Below are 20,174 nucleotides of genomic sequence, written 5' to 3'. Positions count from 1 at the left end.
TATACCCCTTGACATTCAGTTCCCGATCACATCCATCATGAAGCCACGACTCAGTGATTGCAACGATGTCATATTTATTAACCTGTAGTTGTGCCACTAGGTCATCTACTTTATTCCTGATGCTACGTGCATTTAAATATAGTATGTTTAGACTGGTATCTGCTATTGATTTTATTGTACCTCTATTGATCAGCAGATTATCCTGACTTTCTACCTGTCCATCCTTCTTACTATCTTCGCTACCTACTATCTTAGACATGTTCGTGTAGACCTCATCCCCTATCCTAACATTCGGTATCCGAACATCCTCATCCCCGATCCTAACATTCTGTATCCTAACATCCGGATTTGTTGTACTTCTATTATTCAGTAAATTATCCTGACTTATCACCTGCCTGTCATTCTTGCCATCCTCAATGGATTCGTTTCTATACACTTTCTCCCTCACCTTAGCATCTTGTAACCTAGCATCCTGGTTACCATCCCCCTGCCAGATCAGTTTAAACCCTCCCCTACAACTAAATTAAACATTCCCGCCAGGATATTGGACCCTTTGGAGTTTAGATGCAACCCATCCTTAGCAAATAGGTCTTGCCTCCCCCAAAAAAGGTCCCAGGTATCCAAGAATCTGAAGCCCTGCCCCTTGCACCAGTCACTCAGCCACGCATTTAACTGCCAGAGCTTTCTATTCTTCCTGTCATTGATACGCGACACGGGTAGTAGTCCTGAGATTACTACCCTTGAGGTCCTACTTTTCAACCTTCTCCCTAATGCCTTGTATTCCTCCTTCAGGACCTCTTCTCTTTTCCTACCTACATCATTGGTACCTACATGTACCAAGATTTCTGGCTGCTCACCCTCCCCCCTCAGAATATTCTCGACACGGTCTGTGATATCCCGTACCCTGGCACCAGGGAGGCAACACACCATCCGAGACTCATTATCGCTATCGCAGAATCTCCTATCCGTACCCCTTACTATCGAATCCCCAATAACCACTGCATGTCTCTTCCTCTGCTGGACCACAGTATCAGACACGGTGCCAAGGTCCTGGCTGCTGAGGTCTTCCTCTATGAAGTCATCCTCTCCAACCGAATCTAAAATGAGATATCGGTTTTTGAGGGGGACTGCCACTGAGGTGCTGTCTACATAATCTTTATAACTCCTATCTATCTCCTGCTCGCTCTCCCTAACCAAACGAAGGTCATCGAGCTGCAGCTCCAGACTCTCAATCCGTTCCTTGAGGAGCCGCATCTCGGTGCACTTCGCGCAGATGTAGTTATCAGGGAGTCTGGTTGTCTCCCAGGGGCCCCACATCTGACACTCCAAACACAACACTAATCCCAGATGCATACTGCTGAATATCACTGAGCTCAACACTAAACTAAACTAAACTAAACTAATAACTCACCCCTCTCTATAATCTCGCCTCTTTCCCGCTCTCGCCGAAGCCCGTTGAGCCAAAGCCGAACCCACTCTGCTCCCTCACACTCAGCTGCCCGCTCCGACGCTGCCCGCTAGATATGCTCGTCTGCTTTTTAAATCGCCCGCGCGCTTCCGGGTGACGTCACGCGCCTGCGCAGTCACTCGCCGCTGTCCCGAACGAGGGTGGCGAGGAACGGTGACGGTCTCAGATGGTGTCCCAAATAAAGCTCTCACCACCAAACGCGTGGAACCACCCTGAACACCCATCAACTGATGGGACCAGCCACCTCGCATCAACTCCTGGCACTGAGTGCAGCAAGGAAGTCATACGATGGGGTGGGGTCTCTCCGGTGTCCCCAGCTCAGTGATCGGGAGGTTATAACCTGGCTCCAAAACATTCACCGTCACCGGGTCCTAACCAGCAGCTGAGGCATAGAGGGACCCAGATCACCATGGAGACCGAATCCCACCTGAAGGTCTTATGGACTTGTCCAATGCGATGCTTGTCCAATCCCACATCCCACATCCCACTCCCACACTGACGTGTCTGTCCACGGCCTCCTCTACTGCCACGTTGAGGCCAGGCGCAGGTTGGAGGAACAACACCTCATATTCCGCCTTGGGAGTCTCCAACCTGATGGCCTCAACATCGATTTCTCCAACTTCCGGTAACCCCTCCCCTTCTTTTACTTCCCTTCCCCCCCCCTCCCCCCCCCCAACTCCTTTGTCTTCCCTTATTCCCATGGCTCCCTTCCCCTGCCTTGATGACCTGCCCATCTCCTCTCCCCCATCCTTTACTCAATGGTCCACTGCCCTCTCCTACCGGATTCCTTCTTCAGCCATCGGCCTCTTCTACCTGTCACCTCTCAGTTTATTACATCTCCCCCTCCCCCTCCCCCACCAACCTACTCCCCCCGCTCCCCCCCTCACCTGGACTCACCTGTCCCCTGCCTGAGTGTGCTCCTCCTCCACCCCCCCCCCCCCATCATTCTGGCTTCTGCCCTCTTCCTTTCCAGTCCAGATGAAGGGTCTCAGCCCGAAACGTCGGCTGTTTATTTCCCTCTGTGGATGCTGCCTGACCTGCTGAGTTCCTCCAGCATTTTGTGTGTGTTGCTCCAGATTCCAACACCAGCAGAATCTCTGGTGTCTCCAATGCCTCCTGAGTTGCATCCTCCACTGCTCTGCACCACTGATCTCTTTGGCACAGGTCACGTTCCCACATCCCTTGACACAAAGTCCACGCAGGCCGGGTGCACCAGTCTCAGGGCTTCGGCCGAACAACTCCCTTCAAACGTCAAAAAATCAAACCGCCTTTTAACCCACCTTGTCTGGGGGAGACAGACCACATTCCCCTCGGTCTGAGGGCCGCTCTTCCCGACACCACGCCTGGTGTAAGGACCGTATAACCACGGCACCACCCCGCTTCACGTTGTGGCCCTCCGGTCCACTGCTCACGCCTCTGCCTGCCCGCGTTTGTCCACGTGCTGACGGGGAGCCGATCGCCCTTTGGTCAGAGACACTGGCCGCACCATCCCTGCAGAAGGCAGCTTGCGGAATGGTTCTCGTGTGGAAGGATACCATTCGGCCATTGACTCTGTTCCGTCTCCAAGTCAGAACCACCAGCTGTCCTCTCGCCTTGCACATTCCCTCCCATCAGACGCGATCCAGCTCCCTTCTCAGTACTGCGATCCCGTCATCCCTTACTGCGGCCCACGCCCCAACCCGTGCTCTCTTAAGAACCCTCTCCTGAGGTTGGTTCTGCTCCTTTACCAATCGCCTTCGTTCTCTGGTCGCCTGGTTCCTGACCCCTCCACCAATGTCCACAGTTCCTCTCCGGCTCCACCATGATTTTAAATGTCTCCGTCAGATCCCTTTTCAACCTCCTCAGATCCAAGGAGAACAGGAAGCAACAAAGAAGATGCTAGAGGAACTCAGCAGGTCAGGCAGCAGCTGTGGGGGGGAAATGGACGGTCGACGTTTGGGGTCAAGACCCTTCATCAGGACTGGGTCTCTTGTGTCTCCATGGAGAACAGACCCAGTTTCTCCTGTCTATCCAGGTAACTAAAGGCCCTCATCTGGTTGATCCCACCTGCAATTACCTGTGGGCTGTGCAGACAATCTCCTGACAGCTGGTGCTTACATTCCCGTGGCGCCAGGTATGAAGCTGGTTTTAGCGCAGGGTATTCCTGCTTCCTCCCACTTCCCAGCCACAAGGACGCCGGCAGCCCAGGGATCAGGGAGCGCAAGCCTGCAGCGAGCGGTTGGGGGCCCCTACAACCGCCGCCCCAGGACGGGTGGTGCAGTCGGCCTGTCTCGGGGTGAAGGGGGAGGAGGGCTGGTCAACGGTTGGAAGCAGTGGCAGGGACGGACCCGGAGCCGGGAGCACCTACCTGTCTGTGCGTCGTAGATGGTCATGTAGAAGCCTCCCCCAATCCCCATGCTGTGTGCGTTGAAGAGCCCGTTGCAGAGCATGCAGGCGATGGCAGCGTCGACTGCAGATGCTCCCTGCTGCAGGAAGTCCCTACGACACAAGCAGAGTCAGTCTGTGGCAATGCCCCGGCTACAGCCTCAAGAGACAGTCGGAGGAACAGGAGACCCGGGAGAGCACAAACGCTGGAATCCCCAGCAAAACACACCCTGCTGGAGGAACTCAGCGGGTCGGGCAGAGTCTGTGGGGGTGGGGGGAAGTGAGCAAGGGGACCGCCGGTGGTAGCTATGGCTATGGTCGGACAGTCGAACGCCTGCTTCAGGGAGTGTAGAGGGAACAAAGGGGTGAGGTGGGGTCTGGAAGCCAAAGGGTGGAATCAGGTGAGGTGGGAGCTGACGGGCGGATGGCACTGGGTGGGGGAGGGTAACGAGACTTGGTAACGAGGGTGGGTGGGGGGGGGGTGGACAAAGGGAGAGAGACCTTGGGGGACCAGTGGGAGGGGGACACCTGGGCAGGGGGTTGCCTGAAGGTGGGAAATCCAAGTGTTTGTACCAGCAGGTTGTAAGCTGCCCAAGTGTAATGTCAGCCCGAGTTTGGGTTTGGCCTCACCCCGGCGGTGGGGACGGCCAAGGCGAGACAGGTCAGTGTGGGAACGGGGAGGGGAGCTGAAATGGCGTTGCAACTGGTACCTCACGGGGGCCGTTGCAGACAGAGCTCAGGAGTTCCACAAAACGGTGGCCTCATGTCCCACCTACGTGGAGGAGGTCACGTGGAGGCAGCACCGAAGGCAGCGGGTCAGGTTGGAGGGGGTGTACGTGACTCTCCGCCTCACCTGGAAGGCTGTTCACGTCCCTGGACGGTGGTGAGGGAGGAGGTGTAGAGACAGGTGTTGCACCTCCTTCGACTGCAGGGGTAAGTGCCAGGGGTCAGGGAGGGGTGATTGGACCAGTGGTCTCTGCAGAAAGGTGGGAAGAGGGGAAGCCGTGACGGTGGTGGGATCACATCGGAGCTGGCAGTGTGGTATCTTCTAATGGCGGTCGCTTTGTGGAACGTCAGTGTTCAGTCCACAGGGGTGACCCTGAGCTTCCTGGTGCCCACCGCATTAATTCACCATCCTACTTCCTCACTGCCTCCTTGGTACAGCAAGGCCCAAGACTTGCTGGATGAACAACAATTCATCTTCTGTCTGGGCTTGTTGCAACCTTCTGGACACAACGTAGAATTCTCCAACTTTAAGTAACTCTCTCTCTGCCTGGATCAGAACTGGCCATTTCTCTTTCCATTACTTTTCCCATAGTCTGGCCTGTTGGGCACATCCCACAGACTCACCAATAAAACACACAATGGAGTTTAATGTGATTGGTCTCAGCCTACCAGAGATACTCCCTTTATTCTACCCATTCCTTCCCTCCTACTAAAAACTAACCCGTGTTCCTCTCTTCCCCAGTTCTGACAAAGGGTCCCAGACATGAACCATTAACTTTCTCCTTCTACAAATGGGAATTAAACCGGAGTTCAGGAGAACGCCGCGCTGTTTGGGAGTTCTCAGAGGCCCGCAGCGGGCTGGCAGATTAGATGGCAAGGAGGCGCGAGCAGGAGCACTACAGCCGTCAGCTGCGAGTGGCTGGGTTCTACACCCCTTGATATAATCGAGAAGCACAACAAGGCAAGGACCCAGCGGAGACTCACCTGCCAACCTCAGAACACTTTGCTGCATCCGTGGCGACAGCAGCTCTGGCATAGGAATGGGCCGCCAACTCCTGGGGCCTCAACCCAAAGTACAGGCCCAGTGATACGGCGAGGATCACCACCAGCACCACTGCCACTAAGATTCCCTTCCATTTGTGCTTCATGCTAGAGGAAGCAAGGGGAGAGGTTCAGAGCTGGCACGATCTCCGAAGCTGAAGGCTCCTGGCATGAACTTTGCTGCTAACACAGAGATAGGCAGGAAAGAAGTGGTCAAGAGGACACAAGGGGACTACAAAGGAACAGAGTTGGGTTAAGCGAGAGGGGATTAGATTCAAACATACAAGATCCTGACAGGTCTTGGCAGGGTCGACATCAAGGGGTTGTTTGGTGTCTTTGTTAGCCAGATGTTCCAGGGGTGAGCATAGATCAGGGGTGATCGTTGTCTTCAGATTTGAGTAGGGAGAGAGAAAAAATGTATGCAGATACCCCCGCCAGCTGATCAGTGCAGGATCTAAGGACATCGCCGGGGGATTCCTTCCTCGGGTTCGCTCTCCACAACTCACAACTCACAGAAGCAGCAGTTATTGAAGTCTCTCAGTGTGGTTTTGGCGGTCAGTCTTTCACCTGAAGGCGCTGGGGTCAAAAGGTGCACGGTCCTGAACCAGTGGCCTCTGGGGGAGTCAGCGCACAATGTGTGAGTGGCCCTTTAAATCCCACACAGCAGTAAAAACATCCCTGCAACGTGAGGAAACGAGGATCCGTGCTCCCGTGGTAGTGAATCTCTGGAAGTCTCTAAGCCCCGGAGTGGTGGATCGTTAACTTAACAGTGAGGTTTCTATTACAGTCAGGCCTCGGGGAGAGCGAGGCAGTGTTGCTACAGTGGGCTGACCCCACCCCGCCCTCCCCACCAACAGTCCAGCCCTGCTTGGTGCCACAGTGAGCTGTGTGTTACCAACAGTCAGTGAACTCTGCTGGTCCCTCTCCCTTCCTTCTCCAGGGAGCACCTCCTGGCCGCTCTCCCTGCAGACTTCCTGCACTCGATGGTCTGAAGTGTCCCACCTGGGGATCGGTGACCTGCTTCAGGGAAACTCTCACCTGTTGTCCCCGGGTCAGGGTGAAATGTCACAAGCTGCCCTTGCCCCAGGGCCTTGGCCTGGGTGTCAAAGCCGACCCGCGCTTCTGGGAAGAGTCAGACAACAGCAGAACCAAAGAACTTACGATAAATGCTTTATTAGCTTTCGCTAGCGGGAGTGGGAAAATAAAGAGACAGAGTAAACCATGTAACTCTAACTCTATACTGAAACCCACTCAAAGAAGGCTCGGCTACAGCGTATTTTTATACCCTTTCTCGTGGGAAAGCTAGGTGAGAAACTACTCTTACACAACCAATTGTTTACATAATGTTTCGAACATAACAAGATATAGGTAAAAAAAACTACTTCCCACCTTCACCTGCTATTAAAACTAGACATAACTAAATCACACCATAACGAGATCATTCCTTGAGAAACCTTTCTTAGTGAGAACCATACTAAAGAGCATACTATTAACCCTTACACTGCCTGTTGTTAACCCTTGCATTCCCAGCTATCTTCCACATTGGTACACACTGGGGGTCCCTCCACACAGTTGGCCTGGGTTGCCATCAGCCGTGGCGTGTTCAGTGGTGCTGGGACCACTGGCGGCCCCTTCCCTCGGGCACTGTTTGTGGAAAGGATTGCCCGACCCAGGTCCCCGGACGTGGGGCAGTTCTTCCTCAGTCTCTCGGTCCGCACCCACAGTACTGGTAACTTCCCCCCGCCCCGCCTGTTCCCCCCGACCCCACCCCCCTCCCCATTCCCCCCCGCTGTTGACCACCCGACATCTCCCGCCCGCCCTCGCGGTCGGGCCGGCCTGCAGCACGTTCCCAGGGCTCGCTCCGTCCCACACAGCAGCTGCTCGCCGGACCCCACAAATGATCCTGTCACCCGCCTCATGCCTGCGGGCTGGCGGTTCCGGCTGGGTAAAATATCGGAGTGTCCTCCCAGCCCCTGGTGCGAGCGCAGACCGGTAACGGTCGATTGTCCCATGGGTGGGCGGGGCTGCCCTGAGGAGTAACACAGCGGATGCACCTCCAGAGCCTCACGTGGCTCAGTCTGCTTCCCTCGTCACCAATGAGTCACAAAGACATCCTTACTCTCGTCTTCCTGGTGAGCCTGCCAAGCACCCCCTGTTTGAACTCTCTCCAGTGGACAGGTTACCGGCCTGAAAATCTAATGGCCCAGGAGTCATGGGTCCCATCATACGTTCTCCCATGGAGTACACTGCTCGCCAAGTTTTGGCACATGTCTGCTGGGAGGGAGCCTGTCCACCGTTCGGTATTCAATTCAGTCATAGGTGTAAGTATCACCAACAATTTGTCCTGGTCCAGCCACGTTGGCACTATGGCCAAGAAAGCTCACCAGCGCCTCGACTTCCTCAGGAGGCTAAGGAAATTCAGCGTGTCCCCATTGACACTCACCAACTTTTATCGATGCACCAGAGGAAGCGTCCGATCCGGATGCATCATGGCTTGGTACAGCGACTGCTCTGCCCGAGACGGCAGGAAACCGCAGAGAGCTGAGGACACAGCCCAGTCCATCAGGTAAACCAGCCTCCCCTTCAATGACTCTGTCTACACTTCCCACCGTCTAGGGAAAACAGCCAACATAGTCACAGATTTCTCCCGTTGGGCAGAAGATACAAAAGCTTGAGAACACGTACCACCAGACTCAAGGACAGCTTATCTTTTACCTTATCTGTTAACAGACCTCTCATACGCTAAAAGATAAACTCTTGATCTCTCAATCTACCTTGCTGTGGCCCTTGCACTTTTTTTGGCTACCTGCACTGCACTTTCTCTCTAGCTGAAACACTATATTCTTCATTCTGGTTTTCTTTACGCTACCTCGATGTACTGATGTACGGAATGATCTGGCTGGATGGCATGCAAACAGAAGTTCTTCACTGTATCTCGGTACATGTGTCAATAAATATATCAATAAACCAATAGTTTGATAAACAGCACTTCAAGTCTCAGCTTTCCTCTCATTCACTCACTAACATACTGGAGATATCTGGTAAATTAAACTTGTTACAACGAGTTCCATTACACAAATGTAAGAAAAGATAAGAGGCATTTCTACTGTGTGTCTACACCCACACAAGCAAAGCACACCCTAGGTCACTGCAAGTTTGTGTACAATGAATGACTTGGATGATCGGCAAGCAGAAATTTGGAAAATTATGAAGTTTTCCATGGGTTTAAAAAAAAAGTGGAATATTTTTAAATGGGGAGACATTGAAAGGTGTTCAGAGGGACCTGAGTCTCCTTCTACTGGAAGTTAGGGCTTAAGTTCAGCAAGCAATTAGGAAGGCAATTAGTCACAAAGTCATACAGCACAGAAACGGGCCCTTCGGCCCCACTGGCCCATGCTGACCAAGATATCCCGTGCAAGCTAGTCCCATTTGCCAGTGTTTGGCCCATAACCTTCTAAACCTTTCCAATCCATGTACCTGTCCAACTGTCTTTTAAAAGTTGCCATTGTCTCAGCCCCGTCCTCTGGCAGCTCGTTCCGCATACATACCACCCTTTGTGTAAAAAAGTTGCCCCTCAAGTTCCTATTAAATCTCTCCCTTCTCACCTTAAAACTATGCCTTCTAGTTTTGATATTTTTTTACTTACAGCGTGGTAACAGGCCCTTCCGGCCCAACGAGTCCACGCCGCCCATTTTTTTAAAACCCGAATTAACCTACCCGTACATCTTTGGAATGTGGGAGGAAACTGGAGCACCCGGAGGAAACCCACGCAGATGCGGGAGGACGTACAAACTCCTTACAGACAGCGACGGGAATCGAAACCCGATCGCTGGCGCTGTAATAGCGTCACGCTAACCGCTACACTACTGTGCAGCCCTTGATTTCCCCAACCCTGGGAAAAAGTCTGAGAGCATTCACCCTATCTATGCCCTTCGTGATTTCATACAACATTGGTGTGTTGGCCTTTATTGCAAGAGGATTTAAGTTTGAGGCTCCTTGACGGCAAATCTACAGCTGATATGTGGGAGGCTTTTAAAGGCCAGTTGCTTAATGACCAGCATGTGCGCGTAGAAGGTAAGGACAACAAGGTTCGGGAACCATGGATGACAAGAGATATTGGAAGTTCAGTCAAAAAGGAAAAGGAAGCATATGAAAGGTGAAATTAGACAAAGACGACAAACATCAAGGAAGCAGAAAAGAAAGAAGACATTAGGAGGGCTAAAAGGTCCCAAGAAATGTCCTTGGCAAGTAGGATTAAGGAAACTCCCTCCACATTTTATACGTATATCAGGAGCAAGAGGGGAGCTGGGAAAGGGTAGGTCCACTCATGGGCAAAGGAGAGAATTAATGCATGGAGCCAGAAGTGGGTGAGGTGCTTAATGAGTCCTAAAAGTCAGAGTTATACAGCGTGGAAACAGGCCCTTCAGCCCAACTCGTCCATGATGGCCAAAGTGCCTACCTCAGCTCGTCCCATTTTACTGTGTTTGACCCAGATCCTTCCAAATGTCTCCCCTCCATGAACCTGTCCAAACGTCTTTTAAATGTCATAACTGTACCCACCTCTACCACTTCCTCTGGCAGCTCGTTCCACACACCCACCACCCTCTGGGTGAAAATCTTGCCCCTCAGATCCCCTTTAAACCTTTGCCCTCTAGTTTTAGACTCCCCTACCCTGGGGAAAAGACTGTGACGATCCACCTTATCGATGCCCCTCATGATTTTATAAACCTCTATAAGGTCACCCCTCTGCCTCCTACACTCCCTATAACTCCAGCTCTCCAGTCCTAGCAACATCCTTCCAAACATTTTCTGCACCCTCCCTAACTCAAACAGAGTGTGGTCTCACCGACATCTTGTACAGCTGTATCATGACGTCCCAATTCCATTACTCAGTGCCCTGACTGTTGAAGGCCAGCGTGCTAAATGCCACCTTCACCACCTTGTCTACCTGTGTCACCACTTTCAGGGAATGATGTACCTGCACCCCTAGATCTCTCTGTTCTACAACACACTCCAGGACCCTGTCATTCACGATGTAAGCCCTGCCCTGGTTTAACTTCCCAAAAAGCATCACCTCACGCTTGTCCAAGTTAAATTCCACCTGCCGGTCCCTGGCCCACTTTCGCAGTTGATCTCGATCCTGTTGTAAGCTGAGACAACTGCCTGTAAGCCAAGAAAGCTCGCCAGCGCCTCTACTTCCTCAGGAGGCTAAAGAAATTTGGTTTGTCCCCTTTGACTCTCACCAACTTTTATCGATGCACCATAGAAAGCATCCTACCTGGATGTATCACGGCTTGGTATGGCAACTGCTCTGCCCAGGACCGCAAGAAACTGCAGAGAGTTGTGGACACAACCCAGCGCATTACGGAAACCAGCCTCCCCTCCTTGGACTCTTTACCTTTCGTTTTCTTGGTGAAGCAGCCAGTATAATCAAAGACCCCACCCACCCGGGACATTCTCTCTTCTCTCCTCTTCCATCGGGTAGAAGATACAGGAGCCTGAGGGCACGTACCACAAGGCTTAAGGACAACTTCTATCCCACTGTGATAAGACTATTGAACGGTTCCCTTATACAATGAGATGGACTCTGACCTCACGATCTACCTTGTTGTGACCTTGCACCTTATTGCACTGCACTTTCTCTGTAGCTGTGACACTTTGTACTGTTACTGTTTTTACCTGTACTACCTCAATGCACTCTGTACTAACCCAATGTAACTGCACTGTGTAATGAATTGACCTGTATGGTCGGTTTGTAAGACAAGTTTTTCACTGTACCTTGGTACAAGTGACAATAATAAACCAATACCAATACCAATACCAAGAGGTTCACCAGGATGTTGCCTGGATTAGAGAGTATTAGCTACAAGGAGACGTCTGAAAAACTAGGATTGTTTTCTCTGGAGCATTGGAGGCTGAGGGGTGACCTGATAGAGGTTTATAATATGACGAGAGGCACAGAAAGGGTAGACAGCCAGAGTCTTTGCCAGGGTGGAAATGTCAATGTAAACCCACAGTGCCTGTAACAGCCCGTAACACACTGGGACTTCAGCTCAGTGAAAACCACACAGTCCTTCATACAGAAACGTTAGCACTACCGTCCCACTGATAGTGTGCAGACTAGTCCTGTACTTGCTGATTGCACACAGACCTGTCCTGCACTTTCTTTTTTTTTCAATTTTTTTATTAGTTTTCAAATTAATACAGATGAATATATCAATGTTTGTACATGTAATACAAAGAGATCAGGAGAACAGTCATGACATGGATAATCATAAAGAACAATAAAGTCTAAAAAAATCTGTAGATCCAACGATCTGTTAGTGAATGAATATAATATAAAAGAAAAAGATTTATTATAAAATATAAAAGGAAAAAAAATCCCCAAAACAATAAGAAAAATTATAAACAATATATTAAACCAAACTAAGCTAAAGAAAAAATTTTTTAAAAAAACAGAGAAAAAACTGGACTAAAATTTCTCAATAGAAACAGAGCAATATTACATCATCAACTCAGTTCCTCTAAATTGAAAGATTATTATAAGGGGATCTATATCATGTGAAAATATTGAATAAATGGACTCCAAACTTCCTCAAATTTAAGCGAAGGATCGACAGTACCACTCCTAATTTTTTCCAAGTTTAAACATGATATAGTTTGAGAGAACCATTGAAACGTAGTAGGGAGTATTGGATCCTTCCATTTAAGCAAAATGGATTGCTTGGCCATTAATGTAACAAAGGCAATCACACGGTTAGCGGAGGCAGATAAATGGCTGTCCTGCACTTTCTGATGGTATGCAGACCTGCCCTGTACTTTCTGATGGTATGCAGACCTGTCCTGTACTTTCTGATGGTACACAGACCTGTCCTGTACTTGCCAACGGTACACAAACTGGTCCTTTGGTACTACCCGTGGTATCACACCCATTGCAGCCACGGTCTGCTCCAGGGAGCACTCACATCCCCAGTGCCAGCTAATCCCTGCAGCTTCCCGACACCAGCACTGCCCGGCCGGTGTTCCTATCACCCACCTGCAACCGACAGGTGGGCTCACTCACCTCAGACTTCCTCGGTGCTCTGCGATCCCTCCAACCACAAGGCTGTTGGTGCGAAGGCTGAATTCCTGCCCGAACTCGCTGATGATGAATGAGTTACAATGAAGCAGAGAGGATTGGCGTCAGCTCCTGAACTTGCTGCTAGTTAAACCACACCCAGACAGCATTTCCTGAGCTGGGGGAGTGTGTGTGTCTCTGACACAGTTGCCAGCTACATATGGGGCAGACCCTTCAAGGACTGTGTCAACATCCAGAGATTACCACTGACTCCTGGTGACACCCAGTGACACCCGCTGTCATCCACTGACACCCACTGATACAGTGACACCCACTGATACCCACTGACACCCACTGTCACCCAGTGACACCCAGTGACACCCACTGATACAGTGACACCCACTGATACCCACTGACACCCACCGTCACCCAATGACACCCAGTGACACCCAGTGACACCCACTGACACCCAGTGACACCCCCTGTCATCCACTGACACCCACTGATACAGTGACACCCACTGATACCCACTGACACCCACTGTCATCCAGTGACACCCACTGTCACTGTCAGATGTCAGAGAGCATTTATTCCTCTGTGCTGAATTGGTGATAGGTGTTTGGTTAGTGACTGACATGGCAGCCGTCCCCTGACAGCACCTGCCAACATTACTTGCCAGTGGACTTCTGAGGGGAAACGTCTTTTACTTGTCAAACAAGATTACAGTCCTTGGTGTTACCCTGGTCTCACACTCGTCACCGTGGTTTACCCGAATCCCACACTCCGTGGTTTACCCCAGTCCCACACACCACTCCATGGTTTACCCCGGTCCCAAACTCTGTGGTTTATCCTGGTCCCACACTCCACTCCGTGGTTTACCCCGGTCCCAAACTCTGTGGTTTACCCCGGCCCCAAACTCTGTGGTTTACCCTGGTCCCACACTCCACTCCGTGGTTTACCCCGGTCCCAAACTCTGTGGTTTACCCCGGCCCCAAACTCTGTGGTTTACCCTGGTCCCACACTCCACTCCGTGGTTTACCCCAGCCCCAAACTCTGTGGTTTACCCTGGTCCCACACTCCACTCTGTGGTTTACCCCGGCCCCAAACTCTGTGGTTTACCCTGGTCCCACACTCCACTCCGTGGTTTACCCCGGCCCCAAACTCTGTGGTTTACCCTGGTCCCACACTCCACTCCGTGGTTTACCCTGGTCCCACACTCCACTCCGTGGTTTACCCCGGCCCCAAATTCTGTGGCTTACCCCGGTCCCACACTCACACCACCCCCCCAACACTTTGCCAGCTGTCCCTCGCACCACGCGTGTACGGTGCCCGTGTGGACAGGTCACCATCCCGTGGTACCTTGCTTGTCTCACCGGTGAAGCGCCGTTAAGTCTGGTCGTCTCTGCACGGACGCTGCCTGACCTGAGTAGCCCCGGCGTGGTCTGGGCTCTCCCTGCTCCAAGGGCGTTTTCAGTTCCCGGTTCCACATGGGCACCCAACATTATTGAGAGGTAGCACCGAGGAGCAGAAAGCAAGCCCTGGGAAGGTGACATTGCATGCAAACACCGGACCATCCCATGGCCGGCCAGTGCCTGGGTACAGAGCAGGATGGCCAGACCTTTTCTCCTGTATTCTCACTCGAACGTGTTGGCCATTGTGTAACGAGCCCATAAGACATAGGAACAGAATTGGGCCATTCGGCCCATCGAGTCTGCTGCCCCCTTCAACCCTGGCTGATTATTCTTCAACCCCATTCTCCCTCCTGTAACCCCCTCACCAATCAAGAACCTATCGATCTCTGCCTTAAACATACCCAATGACCTGGCCTCCACTGCCCTCTGTGGCAACGAATTCCACAGATTCACCACCCTCTGGCTGAAGAAACTCCTCCTCATCTCAGTTCTGAAGGTACATCCCTTCATTCTCAGGCTGTGCCCTTGGATCCTGGACTCTCCCACTGATGGAAACATCCTCTCCATGTCCGCTCTATCCAGTCCTTTCAGTATCCGGTAGGTTCCAATGAGATCCCCCCACATCCTCCTGAACTCCATCGAGTACAGGCCCAGAGACGTCAAATGCTCCTCACAGGTTAACCCTTTCATTCCTGGGAGCATTCTCGTGAACCTCCCCTGGACCCTCTCCAGGGCCAGCACATCCATCCTTAGATACAGGGCCCAGAACCGCTCACAATTTTGTCACGGGAAGGGTGTGGACCGAGCCCTGTCCATCACACCCCTTACATTGAGAAGGGTTGCCCACTCCCCACGGTTTAAGCTGCACTAATGGTCTGTGCCCTAGGACTCTCCCGTCACACAGCATTGCTCATTACTCTGCCAACAACACAGTAACTGGTGCCCACAGTCAGCTGCACACAAGGAGAGATTGGTGGGTGACCACTTACCCTCTGGTGTACCTCCAGCCCGGGCAGAGAGACATGGACAGCCCCACATCACACCCCACCGCTGCCTTCATCACTAGGTGTGTAGAAGCCTCCCCCTGTAGGGTCACGGTGACTGCAGCCGACCCTGGACTCACACTCAGCTGGGAAGCACTGGCATCGGCGGACAAGCACCAGGTTCAACCAGCAGCTCTTTAACCAAAGGTCACATTTATTCATCATAAATGGGCTGTATGTCACCACTGACAATTGTCAGGGCCAACGCAACCTTAGAGCTGTGTTTAGCACAAAACCTCATTCAATGGGCACCTGTGCTGCCAAGGTCTTCAGGCTACTTGCTCGACACCCCCCCCCCCCCCTTTGACCACGGGAATGCCCCTCCCAGCTCCCAGTGGAAGGCAAATACTATTGCCAGGACTCCTATGGTTATCTGTAACCACACGGTTGCCAATGGGAGTGGCAGGTCTGAGGTGGCCGTGTGTATGGACAAGATTAATGAATGTTGTGGCTGAGTTAAAAGGGAACAGTAACCGCCATGAATTGTACTTTGACAAGGGGTAACCTTGCTTCTGGGATCTGGGGAACAGAAACGGCCAGCAATGTACTTGTCCCAAAGTGGAAGGGAGCCTTTGGACTGCCCAGATGAAGGGCCCTCACCAGCCCGGGACATGCCCTCATCTCGTTACTACCATCGGGGAGGAGACGCAGGAGCCTGCAGACCCACACTCAACGATTGACCCCCCAGACCCACGAGGTGATGCAGGCAGTCGGGAGGTGCAGTTACAACCAGCCTTGCGGAAAAGGTCATCAGCTCCAAGCACTCCGCGGACAGCGCGCAGGTCAGTGAAGGTGAGGTGGGCGGTATCTTGCCCCTGACTGTCGGGGGCAGGTTCTGGGCCAGTATTGGGTTGAATCCTTGCCGTTCTCCCATTGGCAGTCCCCAGCTTCACCAGCACAGCTCCCGTGCGTGTCTGCTGAGCAGAGGGCCAGCACCTGTGCTTCAGATGCCAGCAGGGCAGAGCGATCACAGCCAAGAGGGGTATTTATTGCCTGCCCAACCCTTGCCGACAGCGAGGGCGGCAGTGAGGCCCCGTCGTCGTGAAGCCTTGCAGCTTGTGTTAATGGTCAGCCGTGCGTGTTTGGCCTGTGACCCTGTCCTGCACTTACCTGGTCGCTGGGTGGGCCGCACTGCTACACAGACTCAGGATCTGTGCTAGTGTTGGTTGCGATGCCATCTGATGTTCACTGCCTCACTGGAACCCAGCCGAGGGTGGTACAGTGGCACAGCGGGCAGAGCCGCTGCCTCACAGCACCAGAGACCCTGGTTCAATCCTGACGTCGGCTGCTCTGTGTGTGTGTGTGAATGTGTGTGTGTGAGTGTCTGTGTGTGTGTGTGTCAGTGTGTGTGTCAGTGTGTGTGTGTGTGTGTCAGTGTGTGCATGTGTGTGTCTGTGTGTGAGTGCGTGTGTGTGTCTGAGTGTGTGTGTGTGTGTGTGTGTGTGTCTCTGTGTGTCTGTGTGAGTGTGTGTGGTGTTCGCACGTTCTCCCTGTGACCGTGTGGGTTTCTCCCGGGTGCTCCAGTTCCCTCCCACGTCACAGGTTGGTGGGTTAATTGGCCGCTGTAAGTTGCCCTCAGTGTGTAGGTGAGGGGTAGGATCTGGGGGGGGAGTCGATAACAATGGGGGGAGTTGTTGAAAATTCGGGGAGAATAAAACGTGGGATTGGAGTACATGGGTGGTTGAAGGTCGGCACGGACTGGGTGGGCCAAAGGGCCTCTTTCAGTGTTGTATCTCTCCATGATTCTAATCCATTGTCAGGCCACAGGCAGAATCAGGTTTATCACCTGACCAGGGACCTATACAGCTGCAACAATACCTCTCGGCTCCTAAATTCAATTCCACGATTGATGAAGGACACCACATGCCTTCTTAACCACAGAGTCAACCTGCGCAGCCGCTTTGAGCGTCCTATGGACTCGGACCCCAAGATCCCTCTGATCCTCCACACTGCCAAGAGTCCTACCATTAATACTATATTCCGCCAACATATTTGACTTACCAAAATGAACCACTTCACACTTATCTGGGTTGAACTGCACCTGCCACTTCTCAGCCCAACTCTGCATCCTATCTATGTCCCTCTGTAACCTCTGACAGCCCTCCACACTATCCACAACACCCCCAACCTTCATGTCATCTGCAAACTTACTAACCCACCCCTCCACTTCCTCATCCAGATTTATAAAAATCACAAAGAGCAAGGGTCCCAGTATAGATCCCTGAGGTACACCACTGGTCACCGACCTCCACGCAGAATATGACCCTTCAACAACCACTCTTTGCCTTCTGTGTACAGGTCATACCTGACCCAAAAGAGGCCCCAATGATTCAGAATTCTGAATCCGTGCCCCTTACTCCAATCCCTCAGTCACGCATTTAACCTCCACCTCATTCTATTCCTATACTCACTGTCGTGTGGCACAGGCAGTAATCCGGAAATTACTACCCTTGTGGTCCTGCTTCTCAACTTCCTTCCTACTTCTCTATAGTCTTTTTTCAGGACCTTTCCCTACCTATGTTGTTGGTACCAATATGTAGCACGACCTCTGGCTGTTCTCCCTCCCCCTTCAGGATATCTTGGACGCGATCTGAAACATCCCGAACCCTGGCACCTGGGAGGCAAACTACCTTCCGAGTTTCTCTCCTGCATCCACAGAATCGCTTGTCTGTCCCCCTAACTATAGAGTTCCCCATCACTAGTGCCCTCCTCTCCCTTTCCCTACCCTCCTGAGCCACAGGGCCTGACTCTGTGCCAGAGACACTATCACTGTTGCTTCCCCCAGGTAGGCTGTCTCCCCGAACAGTACTCAAGCAGGAGTACTTATTGTCAAGGGGTACAGCCACAGGGGTACTCTCTAGTACCTGACTCTTCCCCTTCCCCCTCCTGACTGTGACCCACTTGCCTGACCCCCGTCGCCCCGGTGTGACCACCTGCCTATAACTCCTCTCTATCACCTCCTCATTCTCCCTGACCAGACGAAGGTCATCGAGCTGCATCTCCAGTTCCCTAACACGGTCCCTCAGGAGCTGCAGCTCGACACACCGGGTGCAGATGTGGTCGTCCCGGAGGCAGGGATACTCCAGGACCTCCTACATCTGACACCGAGCACAGAAAACCGCACTCATGCTACCTCCTTTCCTCAAATCACCTACCTCGCCTCGCCCCATTACTGCCTAAGCCTGTTGAGCCAAAGCCCAATCACTCTGCTCCTTCTCACTCCGCTGCCCGCTCCGAACGGCAGTTCAGTGCAAAGGCATAAAAATTACTGTAAGTTACAAAACAAATAGCGCAGAAAAAACCAGAATAATAATGTTCATAGACTGTTCAGAAGTTTTGTAAGACAGAATTGCCCCCATCTTACAATACTTCAGCAAGGGTTTGGCCTCTGGGACGAAGGAGGCAGGCTCGAAGCCTGCTCAAGGCTCAAAGTTCAAAGCCTTCCTCCTCACTCCCCCAGACTTGCCGATTCCAATATACTGATTCCACCGGCTGGGTTCCAATCTACCTCTCCAAAAGCTTAATCACACCCCACTTCCCTGTGTTCCAACTTACATCACGTGGATCAGCCCCCACTCGCTATGCACAGTAAAACTCCAAACATTCAATTACTACCTCACCCACTTTTAATTCATTTTAGCAATTAAATTAATTTGGTAAGTTGGTTCATTATTGTCACACGTACTGAGGTACAGTGAAACATTTTGTTCTGCATGCCATCCACACAGATCACATCAGTGCATTGAGGTAGTACAAGGGAAAACAATAACAGAATGCAGAATAGTGTTACAGCTACAGAGAAAGTGTAGTGCAGGCAGACAATAGGGTGCAAAGTCATAACAAGGTAGGTTGTGAGATCCATCTTGTACTAGGGGACTGTTCAAGGGATTTATAACAGCAGGATAGAAGCCGTCCTTGAGCCTGGTGGTACGTGCTTTCAGGCTTTTGTATCTTCTACCTGATGGGAGAGGGGAGGAGAGAGAATGTCCGGGGTGGGCTGGGTCCTTGATTATGCTGGCTGCTTTCCCGAGGCAGCGAGAGGTATAGACAAGAGTCCATGGAGGGGAGGCTGGTTTCCGTGATGTGCTAAGGGTGTTGCGCGGTGTTATAATAAACGTTTCAGTGTACCAGAATTTAAAGATGGGGAAACGGAGCCTGGTGAGTCTTGGAAACAGGGTCCCAGTGAGTTTAAAAGTAACGTGGAAAACGGTCCCTGCTGATGCAAAGGTGGGAAACGGGGCCCCGATGATGTTAACGGGAGCGAGGGAAATGGTCCCGGTGGGTTTAGAACAAGCATGGATACGGGAGCCGCAGTGTGTTTAAAGGGAGTATGGGAAACGTCACCCAGATCCCAAACCACCAGTTTGTGGATTATCAGCATAATGTCTTGATTTTAATATCCTCAGCCCATCTCGTCAGCCTCCTGAGGTCGCCACCCTCCTCCGATTCTGCGGCTCTTGGTCATCCCTGATTCCTGTTGATCTACCACTGGCCCTGAGCTCCAAAATTTCCTCCCTCGACCTCACCACCTCCTTCTCCTCCTTTAAGCAGCTTAGTGGTTAAGTTACTTGACTAATAACTCAGAGACCTGAACCCCAAGTTCAAATCCCATTTAAGTCAGTTAATAATCTAGAATTTAAAAAAGAAAAGCTGGTCTTGGTGATAACGTCCACAAAATAATCAGGTTATTGGAAAACCCAACCAGTCCACTAATGCATGCTGTGAAACATCCTTTGAAATGGCCCGGTGAGTTTTTTTTGGGGTAATGAGGGATGGATAATTTACGATTTACGAGAATCTTGCCAGGACTCAGGCCTGGGTTATAGGGAGAGGTTGGGCAGGCTAGGACTTTATTCCCTAGAGCATTGGAGACTGAGGGGGTGACCTTATGGAGGTGTATAAAATCATGAGGGGTATAGACACAGTCTTTTTCTTAAGGAAAGGGAACCAAAAACTAGAGGGCACAGGTTTAAGGTGAGAGGGGAAAGATTTAATAGGAATCCGAGGGCCAGCTTCCTCACCCAGAGGGTGGTGGGTGTGTGGAACGAGCTGCCAGAGGGAGT

General features: G+C 51.8%; 1 protein-coding gene across 1 annotated transcript in view; it reads right to left on the bottom strand.

Moving 5' to 3' along the window:
• The window catches only part of LOC127579335 (glutathione hydrolase 1 proenzyme-like), a 67,041-nt gene extending 54,223 nt beyond the window's left edge, over nt 1-12,818 (bottom strand). Inside the window, exons 1-3 of the mRNA XM_052032059.1 lie at nt 12,663-12,818; nt 5,543-5,707; nt 3,816-3,946 (exon numbers count right to left, since the gene is read on the bottom strand). Coding sequence (XP_051888019.1) covers nt 3,816-3,946; nt 5,543-5,706 — 295 coding nt within the window. The 5' untranslated portion in view covers nt 5,707; nt 12,663-12,818. The remainder of the gene's footprint in view (nt 1-3,815; nt 3,947-5,542; nt 5,708-12,662) is intronic.
• Nucleotides 12,819-20,174: the final 7,356 nt, after the last annotated feature.

The sequence above is a fragment of the Pristis pectinata genome, chromosome 17, assembly GCF_009764475.1.
Source record: "Pristis pectinata isolate sPriPec2 chromosome 17, sPriPec2.1.pri, whole genome shotgun sequence".
NCBI classification, from domain to species: Eukaryota; Metazoa; Chordata; class Chondrichthyes; order Rhinopristiformes; family Pristidae; genus Pristis; species Pristis pectinata.
This window is presented reverse-complemented; position numbering and strand designations above follow the sequence as displayed.